A 25,016-nucleotide genomic window follows, 5' to 3' on the forward strand; every position below is an offset into this window, starting at 1 on the left:
CCTCTGATACTGAAGAATACAACCCCATTCAAAGAACTATACTTAATTTCTAGTGCCTTTAAAAATTGTTCATACATTTCACAGCTTTGCAGTAGGAGATGCAGGCACAATGGAAGACAGGATGCAGGCAAGTTTTAAGCACAGTTTATTAATTTCAAGCAATTGCCACTTCTCAACATTCTCCACCCACGTTACAATTTTACACATGCTGTAGAAGATCCCTCTATCTCCAGCAGTATCACAGTCTGGTCTGCCTTCTGTGTGGGGGTCAATACACACATAAAGGTTCTTCAGAAGTTTAATGCCACTTACCCTATGTATGGAGATAAAGTATTATTAAAAAGGTTTTAAAGGAATCATTATCGACTACTAAAAGCTCTTGAACAGTAATTAATTTTTAAAGTAAGTAGTAGACACCAAGGTAATAACACATTCTAATTCCACAGGGCTGGAATCTTGTTTTTTCTGAAGGCTTGGAAAACTGAGTATGTTAAATGTGAAGCTCCTTGTCACCATGAGGGAGAAGGAAACAGAAATCAGCACAGTAGATTTAGCCAAACTTTCTGTATGTAGGACCTCTAGCAAAGACATAAGTTAAAAATTCGTGCTCAGGAGGAGAACATAAGTTATCCTCCCTCTTAGATGAGCTGAGAAATTGTTCATTCTGTTGCACAGCTGTTCTGTTTGTACCCAGCCACAACCATGAGAATTCAGCTGACTGTGGCAGCCACAGCTACTCTCCTCGCCCCAGAGACCTCAGGCTACAGGGACAGGCATTGCCTAAAACTGGAGAGGGTCCTTAACAGCGTCAAAAAATCCTCAAGTCCAGAGGTTTTTGAAGCTAGAACTAAAGATTTTTCTATTGTTGCCCACAAGCAGTATCAGTTGGATGGGGGACTGAAATCCACTTGTTTTAAATAACCCCTGCCAGTTATTCTCTGTATCGATAATTAAGTTTGACAGAATTGAAATAAATAATGAACCTACTGAAGTTAAAGAAAAAAGTGCATCATCTGCTTAAATGTTTACTGGTTAACACATTTATTTTAACCAAATATAATGGCCAGATTTTCTGCCTAAATGTCATAGACTTTGTACTGCTCAGTCTATCATTTTAAGAAAACTACATTTAAAGAGTAATGCTTATTTACCTACATTTAATTACAATAAAAAAATCTCTTCAACCAGAAACAAAACAATCTATGTAACAAATTCTAATACAGTAAGTATGTTTCAGGAATTATCAGTAATGCAGCAGTGTTAATCAATTCTATATTGAAATGCTGGAAACTAAAAGACTGGGACAGAATTAGATGAAGAGCATTTTTCATATCTTTTATAGGACAGAAACCTTTGTTCATGTCTTCTGGTAGCCTTCATCTTCTTTTGAGCTGCACCTACAACACAAAGAACAAGTAAACGAGCAACTTTATGCTTCTCCAGAACAGCTTAAAACAATTCTGTAGGTATTAAGGGGCATCTTTTCTACTGCTTTGTTTCTGTATCACCAACTCATTTCATTGTTTCATATTCCTATTTTAAGAATAAAGTACAAAGCAACAGAAAGAATAAGCTATTACTACATCTGTGTAAAAGTGCCCTCAGAAGTGCTACCTATGTTGTAAAAGTGCAAGTTACACTTTCTGTATTTAACTAGCAAGCAACTAGTGTTTCACTAAACATGAAAGCTAACTTCTTTCATTTCCTGTATGAAAAAGATACCTTAAATATGTGGAAATAGGGAGAGATTGGTTTTTATTAGTAATTTTACAATATAAATTGAGAAGAGACAGGTTGAAGGTTCCAAATAGGCATACAAAACCACCCATCTCCTGCTCGTTTTCGTAGTTAGTTCATTACACCTCCTGGGTGGGGTATTCCCCACCAGCAGAATGACCTGCTTTGTGGCATTTTTCCTCATTCTTGAGTGCACTAAGAGTGCATGATTGTTGCCATTATGTACCTAGATGGATACAAAAATCCTTCTTAGTTCAAAGTATTATAAAGTACGTGAAACCAGTGGGGTTTTCACAGCCTGTCAGAATATATTAATAAAAAATGAAAAGATGAACTTCTTAACATCGTCAGAGAACATTAAAACAGCAGTATGGACCTGAAAAAGTTGTTTCTGTTTTCCTCACCCTGTATAACCAACTCAATTGTCTCAAGCTCTTTTAACTTGTTGCTAAATGTTTATCTACACATGCTGTCAGAAATAACCTTGTTAGGAAGGTGAAGTTGGTGTCTCAGCAAATCAGACCCATGGAGTAGGCGTTGAGTGGCCTGTGACTCGCTTTCCTTTTTTCTCTTTCAGCACCATCAGAAGGAAAAGTGAGAAAAACAGCACAAACATTAGTTAAAGCCTGAATTTAATCCCATGTCCTACAGGAATAATTTCATTACAATGAAAGCAGACAGACAGTATCTGTAGGGTTTTTTGCTTTGTTCTTAAGCAGTGATAATTATTTATCCAATTAACATAGCCTATAGCTCTCCCAAAGATCATAACATTTAATCATCCCTTTAATTAAATGATTAATAGGAAATGCAGGGCCGGGTCTTACAAATTACCTGATTTACCATCACTGAAGACAGATTCTTTTAAAAATGGCTACAAATGCCTTGTTCACAAAAGACTTTATTATCTAATGATGCATACTGAAAACATACAGAAATCTGCATGGTCCACTTTACATGCAGCAGAACAATCTTCACTTTACAATAAGTAAGTGTCAACTGTTTTATGCAAGAGACAACACTTTAAAGTCACATTTCTTAAAGAAAAGCTTCATTTACAAAAGAAATAAAAGGTAAAGAAGCAATTACCGCTTTTAAAAAGCAGCTGCTTTGTTCAAGAGTGGAAGGTTTATGCCTGTATTGAAAGACAACATGATCACAAATAATGAAAACAATGAACAAATGAAACACTTTTAGCATAAAGCAGTACACTTTCAAAATGACATACAAATAGTTAAAAATTTCATTATGTTGTCTATCTATCCTTTAGATATAAGGTCTTTCGAATGAGATCCCAACGTATGTAATTACTAAATGAAAACTCTTCTGTAAGTATTGGTTCTATGTCATAGTGAACTGTATTTAACAAAATGTATACAAAGTCTATAGCAAGTTGATTAAAAAAATTAAAGAAATAAGAAACAGTACACTGAAGGCGCTCTATCCATCAAGTGCGCTCTCTCCCAGTTTTAAATGTGATGAACAGAACAGAAGTTGTAACTATGCCACGGTTGCAATGCCAGAAAATAAAACAAGATCATTTCTCAAACATGCAGGGAATTCTGCCACAATGCTATTGTCTCTCATTTGTCAGTTGTTCCAGTAAAATAACAGCTTAAACACCGGTGATGTTGATGGGTTAGCTTACCTTCAGTGTACTGAAAGTTGTACACAACCTGCTTTAAAAGAGGAGACCATCCCTGCGGGCAGGCTCAAGAAGGAACAGACCCCCTTCGGCACTGACTACACCAAGGGCATGCTGCTGTGGCCTGCACACACACACCTAGGAAAATGTGAATATAAACAGCATTTATGCTGGCCATTTTGTAAAGACAAAAATGAAGCCAAGTCTGCTAAAAACAAATCAACCACCCAGTATTACTGCTCTCTTTTTTTTTTTTTTCTTTCTTTTTTTTTATAACAGATGCTTTTTTCTTTTTATAATATATACGAACTGCAACCATATACATTAGCATTGTACTTTTGTGCAGTCTTGGCAATTAAAACAGTTCTACAGTGAAAATTTTCACATAAGACACAAAACAGAATTACTCTAACATTTCTAAAAGAAATATCAGCCTTGATGTTAATTCAAATGTATCATTTCTTCCTCAACTTTGCAGGGGAAATATTTATGTTTATATACATTAATAACTGCTGTGAAATTTCTTCAGTCTTTGTATCTTAATTAATCAAACCCTTTGAACTTCTTCATCTGGTTTAAATTTTCTCCTGGATGAAGGCGTGCTGTAGAGCCTGGTTGATGCTAATCCGTTTAGCTGGGTCTAGCATTAGAATCTGGTCCAACAAGTCCTTTAGCTGGTGCACTTTTTTACGCTGGTCTTCAGGGAGTCGTTGGCACCCAATCAAGTCTGCTAATAGGTCCTTGGTTGGATTAATGGTGCTCATAACAGTAACCTTCTCCTACAAACACAAAAATGGCAGCCTTGTAGAACAGAAGTAATGCACATACTCCCTATCCATCCCTTTTACAGCTTTTCTGCAGGCTTGTCTCGTATCAGAGCAGCAACACCCTTCCCCCACACGGCCTCATAAAATCATCACAGGGCAGAGAAGAGTGGAAAAAACACTGCTGGGGGGAGGCCACCAACACAGGTTCACATGAACCTAACATCCCAGTTAACTCAGAACATGGAAGTCCACATGGAAAGTCCTATAGCTGACCACTATTTTGTGATTCTTCTTAAATATATGTCAAAAATATACCAAAATTAATAGTGACCTCATACAATATAACCATATCATACTGAAGTTAAACATCCTTCTACAAAACGAAGGCAGAATTTCTTATACTAGTAATCTAAGGACAGATTATATGGAGGTACCCTGTATATCTACCAGATTAAATTTAGATTTCTCTTAATTGTGTTCCTACATCCCAGGAAAAAAAATCTTTTGCCGTTTTGTAACTCTGTAATCTGTCCACACTGCTGCAAAAGGACTTTCTAATAGCTTATAAAATCTTGTTTTTAATTAAGAAGCCAAGGTACATTTGAAAGACTGTAATAGTAGGAAAGCTTGGAAAAAGTGATGGGTTAGTCAACACACAGGGGACTTACCCTTTCCGTCACTTTATCTACTTCTATATACATAAAGTTGAGATTTTGATCAAAGTGCTGATCTTTGAACACACCTTTTCGAATCATCTGGAAAATGAGGAAGAGGCAGGAGTTTCAGGCAACTTCTCTGTGTCTTACAAATTTCACAATTAACATCAATGTCTACTAATTTATTGCAACATGAGTAATTTAATACTAATAAAAAAAATATATCAAAAGGGACAGGAATAAATGTTGAGATTGAAAACAAAGATACAGTTCAAACCCCTTGAAAAAAGGACACAGTATCTTTTATTGACTTACATTTTTTTTTCAGGTCACTGCTTAGAAGGTTTCTGCTTTCACTTTATACTTAGTCTATGAAAAAGAAGCTGTATACTTTCACTTCATAAGATTTTAAATCAGTATAAATTACACAGTCAGAGCAAAGTCTATTACTTACTGTTAAGAAAAGATGTATATGATAAGAAACAGAATTCCAGAAGAACAAAGAATGTATCTTCTACTGTTCATTATAGCAGTTTCAGATATTAAGTACTTATTTTTCTTACCTTGTTTGGCATCTTTCCTTTGAGATCCATGGCAAGTTTCAACATATGATTATTGGTTTTGCCAGGAAACAGTATTTTTCCTGTGTAAAGCTCATATAATGTGCAGCCTACAGACCACATATCTATACCATAGTCATAGATTTTTCCTATAACTGAAACAGAGCAATTCCAGTTAATTCCATAAAGGCAGACTTTGATATAATATCACAAAAGCAGACAGATGAAAAAATCCTTATTTGTAAACTATATTGGTGCTGCTCCTCTTAGGAATAAAAATGTACCATAAAAGAAGGATGTAAACCTTTTAGCTTTTAAAGCACCCCTACTTTAGAAGGGGAGGTTTTTACCCTAACACCTAAACTGATCAGCTTTAAATGAGCAAAAACCAAGTCAGAACAATACCTCTAAATTGAAACATAACTATAACCCATCAGTGACTTCTCACTGAGCTGATCACCAAAATACATGAAGAGTCACACGAACATGCCTTCAAAGCCTGAATTTTTGACAGCCATCATACTTCCAGAGTCATGTTTTGCTAAGACTAGAGAATAAATCCAAGTCAAATTTTCATCTGCTAATACTGGCATTTCCTGGTATGTGACAGATGCAGCTAATCCAAAATGTACTTACTGATTTCTGGAGCTCGATAAAATCTACTAACTAGATACGGTGTGATGTCATTATCTGCGACATGTGAAGCTGAGCCGAAATCACAAAGCTTTAGTATTGTTTTAGACTCGTTCACCTGAAAGTTAAAACATAAATATCCATTAGCAAAAGAGAGGCATTAAGGACCTTTCCCCGTCATCTCACTCACATAAACAAAATCTCCATCCAGACTCACACAACCTACTTCCATTTTGCAGAAAGCCAGAACATCTTTCAACTATTGATGGGAAAATTCCAAATATTTCTCCCATGAGACATTGTCTTATTTTGGAAGATCTGCTTTCAATGAAGATGGAAGTGGATGAATGTTTGTTTGGAAAAGATTTTATTTAGATGCTGTATTATATTTCTTCCTTACTATTTATACCACAGTATCATTTTATATCAAAGTGTGAACCCTTAACATTTTCAGTAAATTTGACTTCACCTAAATTAACAGAATGATATGAACTTCAAATACTTCATTTTACACTACAGACCATGCAAAAAAAGTTTTAATTATTTGTTACTTACCAAAATATTATCTGGTTTAATATCTGCATGTAGGATATTGCATCTTTTAAGAAGTTTTAAAGCCAGGAACAATTGCTGGCTGTAGGAACGCACAGCTTTAATATGGAGCCCAACATCTTTCCCATACTTCTTCAAAACCTCTCGTAAATTCATACTGTTAAGGGAAAAGGGGAAAGAAAGAATTGGAAAGAGCTTAACAAAAAAACCATAGCGGCCTCAAACTCTGAGACAAACTTGAACAAACCAGTTAGCTTTAAGTATTTTTTGAGAAAAGCAGCATTCGACTTAACATACCACTCTGTGAGCTGCAGAATTGAAATAAAAAGGCTGGTCAATCAGATCTGTCCTATATTGTGTAATTACTTACTAGACTGGACTTTACTTAGTTCAGAGCATACTTTTCAATCAATATTGACTTGAGAGGATTTATTTGCACATGAACAGCATTTTCTTAACAACCGTAAAGCCTTTGTACCCATTTTCTTCAGAAATAAAAGAAAAAGGAAGCATGCGAAACATAAAAAGTTGAGGAGTTTTTTTGGTGACTTAAGCAGCAGATGAAAAGACCATCATTCCAGGACAAAAACATAATTGGATATAAATAAGGTACAAGCGTGTTATCAAGAAATAGTGCAGCACAAGACAATAATTTGTTCTAAAGTTAATTAATGAAATATGATAGTAATCTCACAAACTTTGCATTGTTTCAGTATATAACTTATGCTCACTCCAAATATGGCAAAAATTGAAATATGACATACACAGAAAACTCAGGATATGAACAACTGATGTCTCTAAGTAGGAATGGGGACTAAGGCAATTAATGTATCTGGATCTACCATAAAACAGTATTTACAACCAACCTGTCACAAGAGCTTAATTACTTGAACAGAAAGTGAGCATGCAAAGAGCCACTGTAACAACTTTCTTCCTTAGACTGTTACTATATAGGTACTCTTCACAGAACAAACAGCAATTCCTGAATCTCTCTGGGAATGCATTCTTAACAGAAACCCTTAAAATGATGAATTATTAAAACTAGTAAAAATAATGACATACACAAAAAATCATTAAGTAGTACCAGCGAGAGGAACCATACATGATCTTGTTTCAAATATTTTCTAGGCAGAAAACTCACATGCTAAAAGTAAATCAGAAATAGTTCAGTACTTTGTGATTTGTGCCTGCAGACAATTTTTTTTTGTTTCAAAGTTCCTTGCATTCTTGAATTTTGGCATGAGAACAAGGTATCAAAACAACAGCCAAACCCAGCAAGGTAAAGAATGCTCAGTAGTACTTTACCTTTTACAGACAACCCCAAACATTTGTCACCTTACCTGAGTGGCTCAAATACCAGACAGAGATGTTGTTTGTGGTAGAAATGCCTGAACAACCGTAGACAATGAAACTTATCATCAGGATCAGCATCATTGAGCTTCTTTAAAAATTCCAGTTCTTTTAGGCCAGTTTTTTGCCTGAAAACAGAGAAATGTGATTATAAAACAAAATCAGTTAAATTCTAATATTTTTTTAAATCTAGACATTCACTTGTTGGTTATAGTTATCCAGGAGTGAGAAGTGTCTTGTCATTACCTAACATACCACAGCTAAAAAAACCAAAACCACAGCAGTGGTTTGCTGTCAGTGACTCCACACTGGGTAAGTTTATTTACTTCTTGGATCTTCACTGTACCTTTGTAACCTACTTATCCTTTCCTTCTCATTCTCAGTTGCATGTAAGGCTAAAACTGGATTTTGTCCTGTAATAGGATGAATTTTAAACAGCACTCACTAGAGAAGCTTACTTTTTAAAAAAAGTACTTTGCCACATACAACAGTATTAAAAGAAGATTTAAACTGAACTGACTATGGATTCAATTACACATCCAAGCTTATTACCTGTACAACACACCAAACTAAAATAGCTTGATCACTCTCCCTTTTGCCTTTAAAACTTTTTTAGATACTTATTCACGTAACTAAAACATATCCAGTTATACACACAGTAAGACAACTTTTAAAACTTCCAAGGTGAAAAACATGGAAAAGATTTTCATTTAGGTTGTCTTTAACAGAAGAGGACATAGTGACTGTATAAACACTGCAGCAGATGGTAAAAATGAGTATTGTAGACAAGTCCTCAAATGACATCGTTTAAGAGATCTTACTTCTTAATGTTGACTCATTCTGAAAGACCTCTTTTTTTTTTTCTATTTCAACAGTGAGAGTCCCATCCTTTTTTATCTATCTTGTATACATGCAAACATTTAGATAATATACAGAAATAATTAAACGTATGGAAGTCTCTTTGTAAGTTGCAGATGACTGACTGGGATCCAACCCATAGCCTGCCAAATAGATTTGGTCCATCGAAACAGTCCACAACTCCCATCTCAAAAAATGTAGGGCTCATAATTAGCTGTAACCTTGTTTCTTGCTATCACTGCTCCCTGCGGTTTTGCAAATGAGAAAGTGCCTGATGAAAATGCAAGTACCCTTCTTCCCATGATAGCTGTAAAGAAGTGTGGATACATAGTCCTCAAGCGCTTCCCATTATCTGGCTCACATTAGCAGAAAAGGCAGGAATCACAGCTGTTACCTGTTACTTCACTTGAAACAAAGGGAGATTCAAATCACATCATGAAAAACTTCCAACTGTTCCACGTGCTTTATTACCACCAAACAAAAACATTACTTACATAAGTTCATTGTTCCTGATGATTTTCACGGCTACTTCTTGGTTTGCTCTGGCCATGTCCCTGGCTCGCACCACGTTACTGAAGACTCCCTGACCAGTGTAACCATAGACATTGTAACGTTTATCTAGAACTTCACCTATATTAACACCTGAGGGAGGAAACCAAGCAAGTTCAAGTTACAAGGGATAAATGTAATGGAACTTTTCCAGAAAAATAAACCATTCCCTACCATTCAAAATATGAGGGCAAATAGCAAAATCCTTTAATTTCATGGTGTGCAATGTTTTGTAGCACCTAGCTTTGTGGAAATCATGGGGAACAAAGGGTGATTCTCCAAGTCTGGAGTCTTTTCAAAACTGAGGTTAAAACCTGCATGCTCATTTCATCCATTACATTACACACTCAGAGAGGGCTGTGGGATACATCTACATTAGAACAAAATTTCAATACTTTTATACATGAGAATCTTCTCCACTCAGCACCCTCACTCTATTTGTCCTTGCTGATAAACAAACACAACTCACGGTAATAGCCTTCTGCATCTGTCCAGTTATCCCTGAGATTGGGGTTTTCTTTGAAGTCTTTTCCAAACCCAGCAGCCCTTAGACGAGCACTCTGAAATAAAAATAAAAGTAACAGCTTTGCTTGTGTGCTCTGTATTTTCCCTTGATGTTTATTTACCAAAGCCCTTTTCCCCTACTGAACACTGTTTCTCTCCACAATACAAACACACTTATCTTGCAGGAGAGAGAAACAACTTGTTATTTACATATCAGTATCTAAAGACTGATGCAAGGAAAGAGGATGAGATCAACCAACAGAACTATTATTAAACATAAATGGGCAAAGTTTCAATTAATACAAGGAATTTATACAAGTCATGTTAGAATGCACATTTTGGACCATCTAAGTAAGACTTCTTATTTACAGTAAGTTTATAGTAAAAAAATATAGCAATTTGCAAGGAAAACACAACTGTTTAAGCCTTGAATTTCTGTTCATTACATGCCACTTGTTTCATACTGTTATACATACAACCGTAACACTTCTACAATTGCTGTTGACATCTCTTAACAGACTGGACAATATTTTGTCACAAATTCAAAACTATGAGTAGTAAAGTGTATCTTCAATTGAACAACAGCTTCTGGAAGGGGGAGCTGCTCACTTACAAGCCATGTAAATCCCCACTTGTAACTTCTGAACTTTTAAAAATGCACCCTCACACACACACTACCCTTCAAGTATTCATCTTTTTCCAAGTCAGAGGGATACCAGTGTTACGAGAGTAAAGCTATGGCAGCCTATGTTACATCCGCCATAAAAATTCTCCAGCTAATTTGGTTTAAGTTAAGAACAAAGTTCTTGTCTTTACTTATTTCTCAGGGTTGTGCATCAGCAACAATGCAGAGGATCTATAGAGAAAGGCACAAAAAGTCTCAAAACTAGTCACTGGACTGCCAATATCTGAAGGTCACTGCAGGACATTTAGAGAAAAGGTAACAAAAATGTGTTAAACGAGGAAATGTATCTTTTCACCCCAAAAAAATCTCCAAACAAACCACCAGACTACTCCAACATAGCATCATTAGCCAATTTCAGTATCTTACACATTTTTTAATTAACCATGAACCTCTGGAAAAAGCTCATATTTAGAACATTGCAACATGGTAACAATAATAAAAAGCTGAACTTATAAATAGATTCATGTTTTTACCACGTCCATTGTATTCAAACAGCAGGTGAATTGCCAGTTGCTTACTCTGGTAAAACTGCCACTTATTTCAGCAGGTTTTATTCCACTGAAATACTAATTAAGAACCAATTTGCCTGCCTTGGGTGACCAAAAGATTAACAACATACAAGTCACTTAGCTGCACACGCCTTTACAAAATCAAAGTTCTCCCAACCCTCAGGTGACAGTGACTCTAACAAAAATCAAGCAGAAAAAGTCATACATTTCATCTCCAAGAATTACCTACATCAAAGTATGCAGCGAACATATCATCTGATTCTGTGAACATATCGGGAGCTAGCAGCTTCTTCTGAGATGAACCTTAAAATGAAATTTAGATTACTCAGCATGAAAAAAGACGTCAAATGATAACTGTTGCCAGTATAATTTGGCACTTGGTATCTTTACAACATAGTCTAAGATCAGTATATTGGCAAACAGGTAGCTCTACTAACGTTTCTAGCAAATACCATTTCACATATTTGACATTCTAGAATATAAAACTCAGACTAGCTAAGTTCTTCAAAGCACTCGAAAATTTATACCTCCTTGAAAAATTACATATAATAGCTTTCAAGTAAGCATAGCAGAAACAAAAAAACTACATATTTACACGCTCCCTACAAAGAATGCCTATATATATGTACGTATAAAAAGAAGTATTAAAATGACTATGTGTATACATTCAAAAATACAGTCATGTTTTCAATACACAAGTTAAGGCTTTTCTGTTAATCACAAGATGTTTTATGAAAACCCAAAGTTTTAAAGCCCAGAAATTCTTTCTTTAGAAAATGTTTTCTCCAACCCTGCCGAAAAGGACCCAGTGTGTAGCTTTTTGTTAAACACAAATGTTTACTACGGCATTAAAGAGAAACATTTTTGTTATGGGCAAGATTATCCCTCTCTCACCTTTTAATCATCTTTAAATCCCAAAGACATTTTACTTGGTTGATAAGATAAAAGCAAAGAAATATAAATTAAGTACACATTAACAAAAGCAAGCAAACTTCAAACTATTTCATTCACGCACACATTATGGCAGCCCTTTATGAACATGGTAAATCAGAGACCCTCCCTTCACTATGCAATGGAGAAAAATAATTGGCTAATTCAGCTCAGAGGCTTCAGGTCTCGTGATGCACACGGCCAACCACTTCCACACCAAATAACTAGACTGAAATCTGACAGCATAAAAAAATCATCCAATATACTGATACCACTGTTTCAAGGTATAGACCTGTCACCTGACACTTGTGGGGAAGCAGTTTATACCACTGTTTTGAGCTACAAACCCTTCCAGAAACTTCCTCATATTTTCCTTTTAGCTCCAGTTACTGGGCTACAATGAATTATTGAGTAGTTTCTTAGCAACTTATTACCCTGGCCCTGTAAGCAGTCAGGATAGAAATAAAAAATTACTCTTGCAGAGAAAGACAGCCCACTACTTTCAGCTGTTGTTACAGCCACCTCCAACCCAGGATCTTACCACCCAGATGTGAGTGTAACTGATCTGGTCTTAAAAACCTTTTTCACATGCCTATGTGGAAAACGCCTATGTAGTTAACTTATATTTTCATATGCTTCAGTATACAAAACTAGAGAGCAGTACATGCTTTGACAAAAAAGGAAAAACACATTGTCTGTTAGACATAATAAGTCTAAACTTGGGGTATGCAAAGAAAGTCCTAGACCAGTTCTTTTTACTGTTCTTATTTTGCAGGAGAACAATCTGAAAACACACAACTCAAGGGAATGCCAGAATAAACTACAGAGCAGTACAGCAGTCCCAAAGAGATGCAGCTTTATTACTTTGAAGAGAAGCATCCACTAGAGACAGTGTATTCAGCCCCCAAGGATACGTGTGGCGCAGGACATGAAATACAAGCTAACTGCAACTCTTCCTCGGAGGAGTTGGGCAGGCTCCACAGCCCTTGTTAAACAGTGCTATTGCAATTAAACTGTAGAGAAAAACCAAAGCAGCTTAAACTAGCTCAAGAATGACCACACAGCAACTACACACACCTTTGACTACTTGGAAGATGGACAGTAACCCACTTTCCAACCACAAAAAAATCAGCAGACTTTCAATACTACAAGGGTGCGCTGGGAGATGTTCCGCAGTCCTTTTGCTGCAGGTGGCACAAGGCAGGTTTTATATCAAAATTTATTTCAACACTGCTGTACAATAGAGTACATACGGGGGGAAGAAGAAGAAGGAAATACCTATTTCAGCAATTAGCTATGCTGCTAAAATGGACTTAACAGCAATGACCCTCAAAAGCTTTAATAATTCTAAATTACTACAGACCCACCTATATTCTTCTGTCACAGTGGCTTTGACCAAAGAAAGGTATAAAAGGAGCATAATTTCCAACCCACAAAAAATAAAGTCTAGGACTATACTAAGCTTCTAAGAAAACAACATGCCTAAGTGAAAAGAAAAATTTGGAAGGGTAATTCTTAACCATAAAGACATCATTATTTGCTCTTCCAAATCTGAAGCACAAATTGTGTTAAGAGTTATTAGAAATATAGAGAACATGTTCCACTCATCCTTCCTAATGAGGAAGATTTATTTTAATGTTATGTTTTAAGCACCATAATATTTGTGAAAATGTTCATAAATTCCATCCCAAAATTCAATCTACTTCCAAGTCTGGAAGTATGTGAGTAAACTAAGCCAAGTGTCTGAGCTTTCATAAATTGCATTAAGAGAGATTTCAGAACCTTACCATTGTTCTGTTCAACTGTCATGAGGTTGTGCTTGGCTTTCACTGATGCCTCAAATGTGTCCACATTTTCCCGTTCATACTCCTTAACATCAGCAGCGACCCTTTCTAGGATGTCGTCAGGAGAATTTGAGCGACTGCGTGTGCTACTTTGAGGGCTGCTTGGTTCAGATGGCACAGATATGTTACTGTCTTCTGTCTGGCCTTTGTATTTCTAAAAAGAAATTTAATTCTTAATCTCACCGTCACACCTTATCACAATTAAAACATTTTCATATCCACCCTTTCAATGGTCTGGGCTTTCAGCTGAAACCTTAATCTTTGCTTTCATAATCACATATGTCTCTAAAGACAACAGATTATTTGCAGAATGGGATACAACTTCTGAAAATTCATTTTGTCACAACGCACCACAGCCCAGACCATAAGACTGAAACATTCATGTGTGTTCTTTAGGTCTTTATATTTCTGTAAAAAGCAATTATTACTGAATATTAGTTATTTCATTATGCACAACAAAATGTCAGCAACAACAGATTTATTACTAAACTGTCCTGGCACACAAACACTGAAACAAAGTCTCTGAGGAAAAATTAATTATTTTATATCCTATATTCTAGAATATTTCTCAGTTTTATTAGTGTTATGGCACAGAAGAGTAGCTCTTAGACTCAGTTTTTTAATGTGAACTGGAAATCCTATTTATTCATTCATTCTTGTTGAAAAAATTGGAAAGAATTTAAAAACTTCAAACATCTTTGCTATTTTTGTACCCTTAAGTAATATGAAATTATACAGACCTCACTTCCTATCCCAAAAGTTAAAAACCAAGATGAAGAAATGCTGCTACTACTCAGCTGTCAAGGCTGAACTAATCAATAATAAAAGCAGAGGTTTTCTGTTTAGGGAATTCAGCTCTGCGATTTGCTTCCTGCCTGCACCAACATCAGGTGTAACCAGTCTTTAAACAGAATTTATATCGTTTGGCTCAGTCATAGTTCTGAAGGATTTTACAATGGGCTTTGCACAAAACTCAAATCATGGGCAGTATTTTTAGTGCTACTTAAAATAAGCAGTACACTAAAGCCAGGGACTTTACCTGATGCTAAATAAATATGCTACAGCATTTTGCTTGCTATGTTCTGATTGTGTGCCAAATCCCACCTTTCAAAAGAGATACCTGACTTGTACTGTACAATTACACCCCCTTTGGCCACAGCTCCTTTCAGGGGTCTCCATCACACATACACCTGTGCTTAGTTACCTTGTTACCTGGAATAAGAAGTTCATGGGAACTCACATGTGCACTAATACATTATCTGCTTTTAGGGAGGAACCCATGAGAGAGTGGCTTTACAAAATTTTGGAATCTGACAAAGACAACTTCTACTTGAAAGAAACTGACCAGTTAGGTTAATTGATATATAGTTATATATATCTGTTACACTGACATTATTATATCAATGATACAGCTAGAAAGAAAACCTACAGATGAAGATAACTAAAGAACATTTTTGACATGTCTTAAGACCGTCAGAGAATGTTTAACTGTAGCAAAAAATGACTGTAGCAAAAAATGACTCACAGAAGTGTCACTTCAGTTTTAAAAACAATGCTGTGACAATAGAAGTGTAGAGTTTAAGAGAGACTAACATTTACAATGAGCTAACTGGAAAAACACAGCAATAGGAATTACTATCATAACACAGCAATAGGCAAAGAGCCTTCCTTTACCCTGACACTACACTAAAACCACAGAATTAGTTCCTGTGACCATGTACCTGAACAATTGCTTGCCGCTGTAACCTCCTTTGTCTTATCTCTGCTTCTTCATCCTCTTCTTCCAAATCAAAGTCTTCAAGACTACAAAAATACGATTTTTTTATATAACTTCATAAACATGTAATTATCTACTGTATTTTACCAAGTGCAGTTCCTTGGCATATAAAGCACAGAATATATTAAACAATAGCTGTTCAAGTGACTCAGAAAGCAATGGTGTATTAAATCCCACTGCATATATTTACATTTCCTTACAAAGAAAATTTATCTCTTGGTATCTCTTTGGGACTTTCTGTATTCCATTTTTAATTGCAAACAATTAGCAGCCATCTTTCAAAAGACAACGAACAAAAAAACCTTGTTCCTTTTCACTGAAGCATCATTCTTCCTTAATAATTTGATTAAGAATGCATACTCTTGCACAACTGAATAAGCAGATGTTGAGGAAATATAAACACAATTTGCAAACAGCAGTTAATCCTTTCAGCTATTAACGTTTTTCCCCAAGCAGTAAGCTCTAGTAATCAGACCAAAAGTTTTCACAAGATACTGATCAAGTTGAATTTAAAAACCTAATGATATATCCTCCCCTCAGGTCTGCCCACTAGCCAACAGGTCTTGCTATTTTTTGCATATTCCAAAGTTTTTCAGATCCTCCCAACAGTAATCTGACAAGATCACAAGTACTAAGACACGATTATGGTTTTAGGTGACAACTCAAAAACTACACCATGAAGATAAATGTTAGCTCATTCCTGGTATTAGTGGAACTATAGGTTTTAAATAATCAGTGCAAGTTAGAAATATATTCTTACTTTTCATCTGATGAAGACTCCTGTTCAGCTTTCATGCCCTCAGAAAGACTACCTTTAAATTTGTCTTCTTTAACTTTGCTTCTGCTCCTACGTCTATGGCCACCACGTGACCTGGACCTCCTTCGAAGGCGAGATCTACTTCTCCGACCTCTATCCCTGTTTGATAAGAATAAGAGATTTGGATTTGGGGGGGGGTTGTTTTGGTTTTTGAGAAGGAAAATCTTTTCAGAAAACATAAATATACACAACGATTCCAAGTAATAAAACAATTTAACTCATGGAGGACAAAATTAATTTAACTGTGCGAGCACATATTAACATGGACAAAAAAACCAGCACAGTCTTTTTACATGTAACATAGCAATCCTTATTCTTCCTGTAATCTTACAAAACATACTTAAAAACACAGGGTGTCTTTACCTCCTTCGAGGAGATCTGCTCCGCCTTCTGGGAGATCGGCTACGTCGAAGGGGTGTTCGAGATCTCCTCCTGATGGGGGACCGAGACCTTCTTCTGGATGGGGACCATCTGCTGGGTGGGCTGACATCCTTTGATCTTTCACGTCTGGACAAAATGTCATCCCTGGTCCGTGTTCTTAAAACAGAGGAAGAAAGTGGTAGTAAAAATCAGGAGCAAGCCGAAAACAAAAAAATCCGTTCTCTCTAAAAACTCCCAAGAAAAGTCTTACAGCAGGCGAGGGACCACCAGATGGGCTTCTGAGGGAGCGATGGATAAGAAGGCTGCAGAGCTGGCTGCCCCTCCTGCATGTCTCTTCCCCACTCTGGGAAGTGTGTGCCCATACAAAGATCTAGTTCAGGACAAGTCTGGAAACAGCTCCTTAATTACTACCACAAAGCTAAGAGGGGTTTTAAAACAATGCTTGTGTTTAGGTCCTACATAAATAGTGGCCTGTTTTCATGTTTACCAGAAACAGTATTGAAACAATACATAAACCCCAAAATCTTATTCTCGAGAATTATTTCACCACCTTCCAACCATGGTATTGGAATTTAGGCTTAGGATCATGCTACTTCACATCAGTGACAACACTGTCTGTTTCAATTTGGGCACTACAACTGCATGGCTTCAACATTTCACACATTCTAAAACAGCAGATGAAAACCAGAATTCTTAATTAAAATGCAAACTAACCCTTCTCAAATAAAAAAAAAAAAATTCAAGTCTGATACTATATACACTATTCAAAATTTGTTTATTCTTGTCTATACAGATTCACAATTATCCAAGAAAAAAATCCTTGATGGGACTACTACATTAAAAAGCTTAATTGCATGATAGCAAGAGTTCAATCAAAAATTGGAAAGAATATGAATTAGAAATTTAACAACTGTTCTAATGAGGCTGCATTAGAAATTGGAAAATAGTTTCACACTATTTCAAAGGAAATGTTGCTACGCTATTTTTTTCCTGCTCCTTATTTTTGATTTTTTTTTAATCAAGTTGGAACAACTTATTACAGGTGTTATATCTCATTAATGAACAAAATATCTTGGAGCTGAAAGACTAATTCCACCCATTCTGTGATTTTTTTCATTTGTTTCATCAGTTTCAATTACCTTAACTACAGACAATGATCAGACATACAGAACTGATGAAAAATAGTAGACAGTGGAGCAAGAGGAAAATTTATATGTGAAATTTACTTGTGAAATTTGCATGTGCAGAGTACTGGCAGTTTCTACAAGGAATTACTGTACTCAAATGCTGGAGTAGGCCAATACCTTTAGCCCAATTAATTTATATAATGTTCTTGTGAACAATATTACATAAAGAGTCACACACAGGATGAAGAGTTACAGGCTTCTTGACTAACAAAGCAGTTGTACTGCCAAAACCCAATCAAAATATCTGTTACAAAAAATAGATTAGTTCAGGGATCACAGGGATGAGATAAAAAGCAGAAGCTGATTAAGAATTCATAGTAACATCACATAATGAGTAACTCCAGTCAAAGACCTGAGAAGTGTCTTACAAGATTAGAATACTGGAAACAAACTTAAAAATGACATTACTGGGATTTTTTTTTTGTTAAAACTGTTCATTAAAGCTCCTGAAATTCTCTGGCAGTTTGAGTAATTACAAGTAGTTAAAACTTGAACAGCAGTTTGAGTTAGTTAAGGTATCTTACAAGGAAAGATTATTTCTGCTGATCTGCAAACACCTCCAGCAAAAAATATTTTAGTAGTCCCCCACTCACATGCTGCTCACCACGCAGTTACAGAAGTATGAATTTGACAGCAAAATTCTAGACACATGCATCACTTGAAATAAGTGTCTAGACAACCAATTCAAACTGGCTGCAAAGCAAGCTGTCAAGAAAAATGAAAACTGAAAGATGTAAAATGCTACAGAGGAAAAGTCAACTACTATGCCAGAAAAACTCAGTGGCTGGGCCGACACATTCCTGATTTACCAAAAAGCAGCCAGATAAACTGGCAGCATTTACAATACTTGCTTGATCAGGTTAACACCACTGGGGCCATTCTCCAAAGTACCCAAAGATAGCCCATACCTGAAACCAGAGTAACCTTCAGTGCTTCAGGCTGAAACTTCCACATTTTTAGATGCCCATTTACCAAGCTTGATCTTTTACTTAAATTAGTGGTACATAAGTGCTTCCAATTCCAGTTTTAAATTCATACTTCTTTGTTCTTAGTTCTCAGACTGGGTGAAGCTAAACCCCCCGATACAAAGTTTTAAGTTATTTATTATCCAATGCTTAACTCTTCTACCTCTTAAACTTCTTACAGCTAATGAAATAACTTCCAAAAATGCATACACTTACATTGGTTCTCTTCTTGGAAACTTGCCATCCAGGCATTATTAGCTTTCAAATTTCAAGGTAACTGCTTTCATAGGCTAAATTTGTCTTTTAAAAAAATGCCAAGACTACACCGATACATTAAATAGATTTCCATTCTTCTCCTTTAAGTGTATGCAAAATATGGTAATTATATATGGCAGTCCAATAACAAAGCAACACTAACATCCCGCTAGCAAATGAAAAACACACAATATTTTAAAGAAAAAAAAAGACTCTGAGAAGGATATCTTGATATAAAAATTTGCTTACATTCACACATACTGACTCTATCCATCATTAGGGCTTTTCTTGAGGGGAAATAGGGGCTAATTACCCACTTTTAGCCAACACTAATACATAACACTGGAGAGGATTCACACTCCACAGAAATATCAGAAAGCAACAGAACTATTGACAAAGAAACAAAATAGAAGCCAAATTCTGAATCCAACCAGCAATAAAAAGGAGAACACAGTTACAAAACTTGTTCCCAGTAATGGTGTGAGCAGCAAATAACTTTGCACTTTAGCAACCACAAGATGAATTCGCATATCTGACAGCTGGGAGGAACAGTTTTCTAAAAAATTGAATACATACAAAGTAAGCTTATGATATAATGTACAATCTGATTATCTTTTAAAATACCCATTTACTGAATAAAACAAGGAGATAAACACCAAACTAGAAGACAGTTCATCCTGTAATGTATTTTTGTGATGGCTCATGACATCTTTAAGTTACCTGGGAGAAGAAAGACGCCTCCTTTCTGATTCTCTTCTTTTCCTTTCTGCAGATCTACTCCTCACTCTTCTAACCGGAGACCGGGTTCGAGAGGGTGATCGACTCTGTTTAGATCTACGATCGTTAAAGAGAGGGGATCTGCTTCTTCTCGACTTCTCACGCTGTTTGGGAGATAAGCTTCTTCCTTTTGGGCTACGGCCAGGTCGTCGAGGGGACCTGTTTTCTTTCCCTGAAGAAGCATCTTTAGAAGGTGATTTAATTGGCTTTTTTTCTTTGTCAGTCTCTGATCTCCTAGGTTTTCTATCTTTGGACCGTGATCTTCTATCTTTGGATTTGCTTCTTAGTTCTGCTGGAGATTTAGATTTTCTACCACGATCTCTGCTTTTGTTTTCATTTACAACTGGAGATTTTCTGCGGTCTCTTGATTTACTTTTATCATCAGCCTTATTTCTATCCTCTGGAGGAGACTTAGACTTTCTGTTTTTCTCCTGAGATCTCCTCTTAAGTATTGGAGACCTAGATTTCCTTGTCTGATCTTGAGACTTACTCCTCTTATAAGGGCTTTTGGATTTCCTCCTTTCTTTTGACTTGCTTCTAGTAGTCTTCTCTTTGACTCCATCAACTCCTGCCTTGGATTTCTTTTTGTCAGATCTGTGCCTAGTCCTTTCTTTTGATTCACTTTTACTTGCTTTCTTGGAACTAGTTTTATTATCCACAGGTTCTAATTTCCCCTTAGTATTTGACTTTGTTGTAGGTCTTGCTCCATTTCGTGCTTTTTCATTAATCTCCCCCTCTTCCTCAGATCCTGACTCATAACCTTGTAATATTAATCCCATCCCAGACTGGACTTTTCCTTCCATTAATTCGTTTTCAAGTTCAGCTTTCAGCAATGCTCTTTGTTTCTCTAAGTCTTCCAGAGGAGCCAAAAAATCAATTTTAGTTCTTTTAGCTGGTCCATCTTCTTTGTCAGAGGCATCAGCCACCTCTTTCCATTTATGTTTCTTATGTTTGTGTCTGTGTTTATGTTTTTTGTCCTTATCATCTTCTGAAGAATGTTTATGTTTCTTATGTTTACTTCGGTGTTTGTGTTTCTTTTTTTTGTGTCGGCTGTGCTTGTTTTGAGGTTGGTCTGCCTCTGATACTTCCCCATTTTCTTCATTCACACTTTTCTCGGATGCCTCAGCATCCTCAACCCTGCAAAAAACAAAGAGATCACTACTATAAACTCACTGTAGTCCTTTATCTCATGTTAAATAGACAACCTTTTATGATAGAAACTAACTGGCATTTATTCACCTACCTTTGGGAAAATTAAAAATGCACCACTAATTTAAGTTATAACAGCAGATACACTTCCTCAGGAACAGCCAGCTACGGCTGCAGAAAGAAATATTATGGAAGGAACAGACAGCAAATGCACTGACAAAACCAAATGTGTGGATGGAATCAATGCTTATGCCTTTACGTTCAATTCTGACCTATCTGTTAATAGCATACAACAGTGCTGAACATTTATCTGTCAGTCCATCATTGTCTGTCACTTTCTGCTCCACTCCGACACCTAACCCAAGCTATGCCTTTTAAAAGTATTTTCAAGTGGCAGAAAACAGTTGTGCTCCAAAAATCAAAATTTATTTCAAGGTCTGACCACCTAATGAAACCTCCTTGCAAAATCTCATGCAGAGCTGACTGACTCTCTTAGCTGCAATTTTTTTTCTCTAAGTGTACACACCTGTTAGAAAATCAAGGAATGTCCTAACATGTTGATATTATTTATGCAATACAGGGAACACTACTGAGGAACAGGATAAATTCAAGAAGTCTAATTTCAGAGCAGCTTTCTGATAGTATATAGCAGGCTAGCAGCTTCAAAAAGATGTGGTAATCCTGACACCTGTAAAATGCCATTGGCCAAAACAGCTGAAAATAAGTCTACAGCAGGTTATTAATATAATAATATACAGTTTCTTCTAAAATGAATGTTTTCAATTAACTATATTTCTTCTAAAATGAATGTTTTCAATTAACTATATTTCTTCAAACAGCAACTTCAAAAAATATAAAATTCGGTCCTGACATTACGCATTCCCTTGTATTATCTTCCATAGACACTGAAACTGGCTTAACAATAGGGGTTGTTACAGTGTTTAGCAAATACCTCCTGAGCTCCTTCAGAACATCAAGTTACTGTCTGTGGTAATACAGACATTTGCCTTTTGAAATCTGTTGCCAACAGTCTTGGAATTTACTCATTAATACTTTAATAACTTAAACATAGCACTTTGCTGTATCCCAAGTCTCATTAGGTGAAAAAAAACCCCCCAAACATGACAGTCAGGAGCAGGGGGTGAACGTACACAGAAATGCGGAAATTATCTTCTGAACTCTACTAGTTTCATACGACAGCTGTTTCTGAAGAGTATGATCAATAATCTGATAGAATAAATGTATCAGAGATATTCTAAGCCAGACTTAAAGGACAGCATCTCACTATGAATTTGATTAGTGTCTTCCTAATTAAGGACAGGATCTTCAAGCAGCACACATTTACTCTCTCCTGCTTGAGTTAATGCAAATTCTCGTACTAATAAATACAGCTGACTTTTCTGCAAAGTACACTAAAATTATTTGCTAAAATCATTAACAGCTTAGTGCTCTGAAATAAGGAGCTTCCAAAGGGAAAAAACTGTTTGAGTTAAAAATATAGAATATTCACAGACTTAAGTCAAAATGTTGCTTGTCTTTTCTTTTACACTTTTATTACTACTTCTGCTGATTCAAGGCATACAGAAAGGTGTTTTTCTTAATTGCTACCTCCTGACACTCCACAAAATTATAAGAGAATATCAGAACAAAAGAGGAAAAAATGGCTTTAAAAGATTTTATTTTATGTTGCACTTGGCATAAAAAAAAAAAATCTTAAATGCTAAACTTCTTCAACTTGGATTTGCTACCTGTGACGTTAAGTGGAGAAATGCCAGAAGGAGAATTTTAAGGGAACTATGTGCCTTTCAAAATTTCTTTTAGCTGGATACAGGATGCTGTGTAAATCCCCAATTAACATATTAAGGGTACTTCAAGACATCATAAAAGTATTAAAGACCAAAAAAATCACGTCCATTCAATCTGTTCCAGATAAGCCTTCCTTCTCTTAACAGCAGAAAGTGACACCAAAATCTTTAAGGAAGTAATTTTAAAATATTGCATGTATTTTAAAGTTATGCAATAACCTCATCCTAAATTCTAGAAAAGCCAGCTGGCAGCAAAGGTGCCAGATGAGCCACATCATCCCAGCAGTATCTCAGGCCACTACAGACTGCCAATACAACTGCCAGCTGTCTTTGTAACTCAACAACAAAATTAAGTTCATTAATACGCAATAAATAGTTCAAATTTTCTTCATGTACAGGGATAATTTATTTCAAGTCATTTCATTGAACTGTGGATAAACTTTTACATGCTTCAGAGGTATAGTGATGTGGATGAAAAAACCTTCTAAGAATATTTTAGAAGGTGATGAGGCAGTCTACATGTTTAGGTGCTAATGGCTTTAAATAGAGAGGAACTGTGACATGATCTTGTTAAAGCCCTACTTTTTCATATTTTTTAATTCAAGAAGAAGAATTACAGGAAGTTCATAAGGATGTGCAAAGTGATTTCACCCATATTTTCCTTCACACAGGGCTCTTATCATCAGCTTCTATCTTACTACTTTCTCTCTACAGTACTAAACCCTCTTCTTCATGGGCACATGTTTTACAAGGCTTACATGTACTCCCACTGCTTTTCCTCACCTGTTTTCTACTCCCAGGATTAACACTAAAATCAAGCTTCAAATCAAAACTTTTCAAGGCAGAAAAAATACAGAAAGCAGTTTATATGGCTAAAATATTAATGTAGGAAAGAGGAGAAATAGAGTAAACATTAGATCGTTAACTCCCAGCAGAATTTCCAGAAGACTGTGTTCACGAGCTCCTGAGTGTGGACAAACCCAAACCCCACGGCACTAACCGGGGTGCCTGGAAAACGCACGCCCGGGAGCCCCGTTCCTGCGGGGAGGCGACAGCGCGATCTTCGCTTCCCAACGGGAGCCGGGAGTTGCCAGTCATTTCGAGGGCTGGAAGGAGGGGCTGGCGGCAACAAATCACTTTCTGCTTCCACCAGCACGGGCACTTTCCATACCGCGAGAGCGGCCGGGGCCCGGGGAAGGAGGGAGGGAGGGAGGAGAGCTCGCCGCAGGGCGGGCAGCGGCTCGGCGGCCCCGGGGCAGCCCCGCGGCAGCCGCTGGCCCGGAGCCCCCCGGCCCCGCTCGGACAGGGTGTTTTGGGGTGCGTGTGTACGTCTGAGTGGCGGGGGGATCTCGGGGAGCGCCGGCCCGGATCCGCCTCACGGATGCCCGAGCCCTGCGCGCCCCGGCGGGCAGCGGCCTCGCAGCCACGCGGAGGATGCTAATCCCTCCCCCGCGTCCCTCTGTCCCACGTCCCCCGCGCCAGAGGCAAACCCGGTTCGCCGGCGGCAATCCCGGTTCCCCGCGGCCGGAGCGCCACCAGGGCGGGAAGGCGCACGCGGGACTCCCGGGGACACGCGCCCGCCGCCGCTTCCCTTCTCTTCCCCCCCACCCCCCGCGCGGCCCTCCCGAATCCACGGGCGGATCCAGCGCTCCAGGCCCCGGCGTGCCGCCTCGTCGCGGGGCCAGCGGCGCCTACAGCAGCCCCTCTCCCCCGGAGCGGCCGCCTTCCCCCATCCTCCTCTCCTTACCCCCTCCTCCCTCGCCACTTCCACCCGGGCCGCTTCTCGTCGTCCCCGTCCCGTGTAGTGTGTCCCCCCTCCCCAATCCCCTCGCCCGTCCTTCTCCCTCCAGCTCCCTTCTCCTCTTCCCCAAGGCTCCAGGGCGAGGAGCCTCCCCCCCTCCAGCCAGTCCTTACTCAGGCGGTCGCTGCTCGGGCTCGGCCGCGGCGGCCATTTTGAACTTCCGAACTCCTTCGCTGCCGCCGCCGCTGGGAGAGGGCGGGGGGGGACGCGGGGCCGGAAGTGAACCCCGCGCGCGGGGCCGGGAGCGCGCTGGAGGCCCCGCCCCCCGCCTCTAGGGGGGGCCGAGGGGAGCCGGCGGCGGGAATGGATGCGGCGGCGGGACT

At 37.8% G+C, this 25,016-nt stretch overlaps 1 protein-coding gene across 4 annotated transcripts; it reads right to left on the reverse strand.

Moving 5' to 3' along the window:
• Positions 1-122: 122 nt before the first annotated feature.
• Positions 123-24,886, reverse strand: PRP4K (pre-mRNA processing factor kinase PRP4K). 4 transcript variants are annotated; one of them, XR_011149168.1, is made up of 18 exons: positions 24,807-24,886; positions 19,882-21,075; positions 16,737-16,910; positions 16,317-16,472; positions 15,501-15,582; positions 13,723-13,933; positions 11,235-11,308; positions 9,777-9,867; positions 9,253-9,400; positions 7,891-8,028; positions 6,554-6,707; positions 6,002-6,116; positions 5,369-5,520; positions 4,818-4,904; positions 3,386-4,161; positions 2,827-2,872; positions 2,221-2,307; positions 123-1,397 (listed from the first exon to the last, which is right to left on the reverse strand). XR_011149168.1 is itself a non-coding variant. In XM_069008197.1 (15 exons), exons 1-15 carry the CDS (start codon positions 24,842-24,844, stop codon positions 3,958-3,960), a joined length of 3,018 nt encoding a protein of 1,005 aa, XP_068864298.1. In that variant the 5' UTR covers positions 24,845-24,886; the 3' UTR covers positions 2,621-3,957. The 4 variants fall into 4 exon arrangements, 1 of the variants encoding a protein (XP_068864298.1); XR_011149167.1 differs by having other exon boundaries at positions 123-313; positions 1,352-1,397; positions 2,827-4,161; XR_011149166.1 differs by having other exon boundaries at positions 2,827-4,161.
• Between the last annotated feature and the right edge of the window lie 130 nt (positions 24,887-25,016).

The sequence above is a fragment of the Aphelocoma coerulescens genome, chromosome 2 (genome assembly GCF_041296385.1).
Source record: "Aphelocoma coerulescens isolate FSJ_1873_10779 chromosome 2, UR_Acoe_1.0, whole genome shotgun sequence".
Lineage (NCBI taxonomy): Eukaryota > Metazoa > Chordata > Aves > Passeriformes > Corvidae > Aphelocoma > Aphelocoma coerulescens.

Bases quoted from the DNA above. Each gene is read 5' to 3' on its own strand.
- PRP4K (XM_069008197.1), bottom strand. From the start codon at position 24,844: ATGGCCGCCGCGGCCGAGCCCGAGCAGCGACCGCCTGA. The intron at 21,076-24,806 runs GTAAGGACTGGC...TGTTTTTTGCAG, and splicing joins CCCGAGCAGCGACCGCCTGA to GGTTGAGGATGCTGAGGCAT. The intron at 15,583-16,316 runs GTAAGAATATAT...GTATTTTTGTAG, and splicing joins GAGTCTTCATCAGATGAAAA to TCTTGAAGACTTTGATTTGG.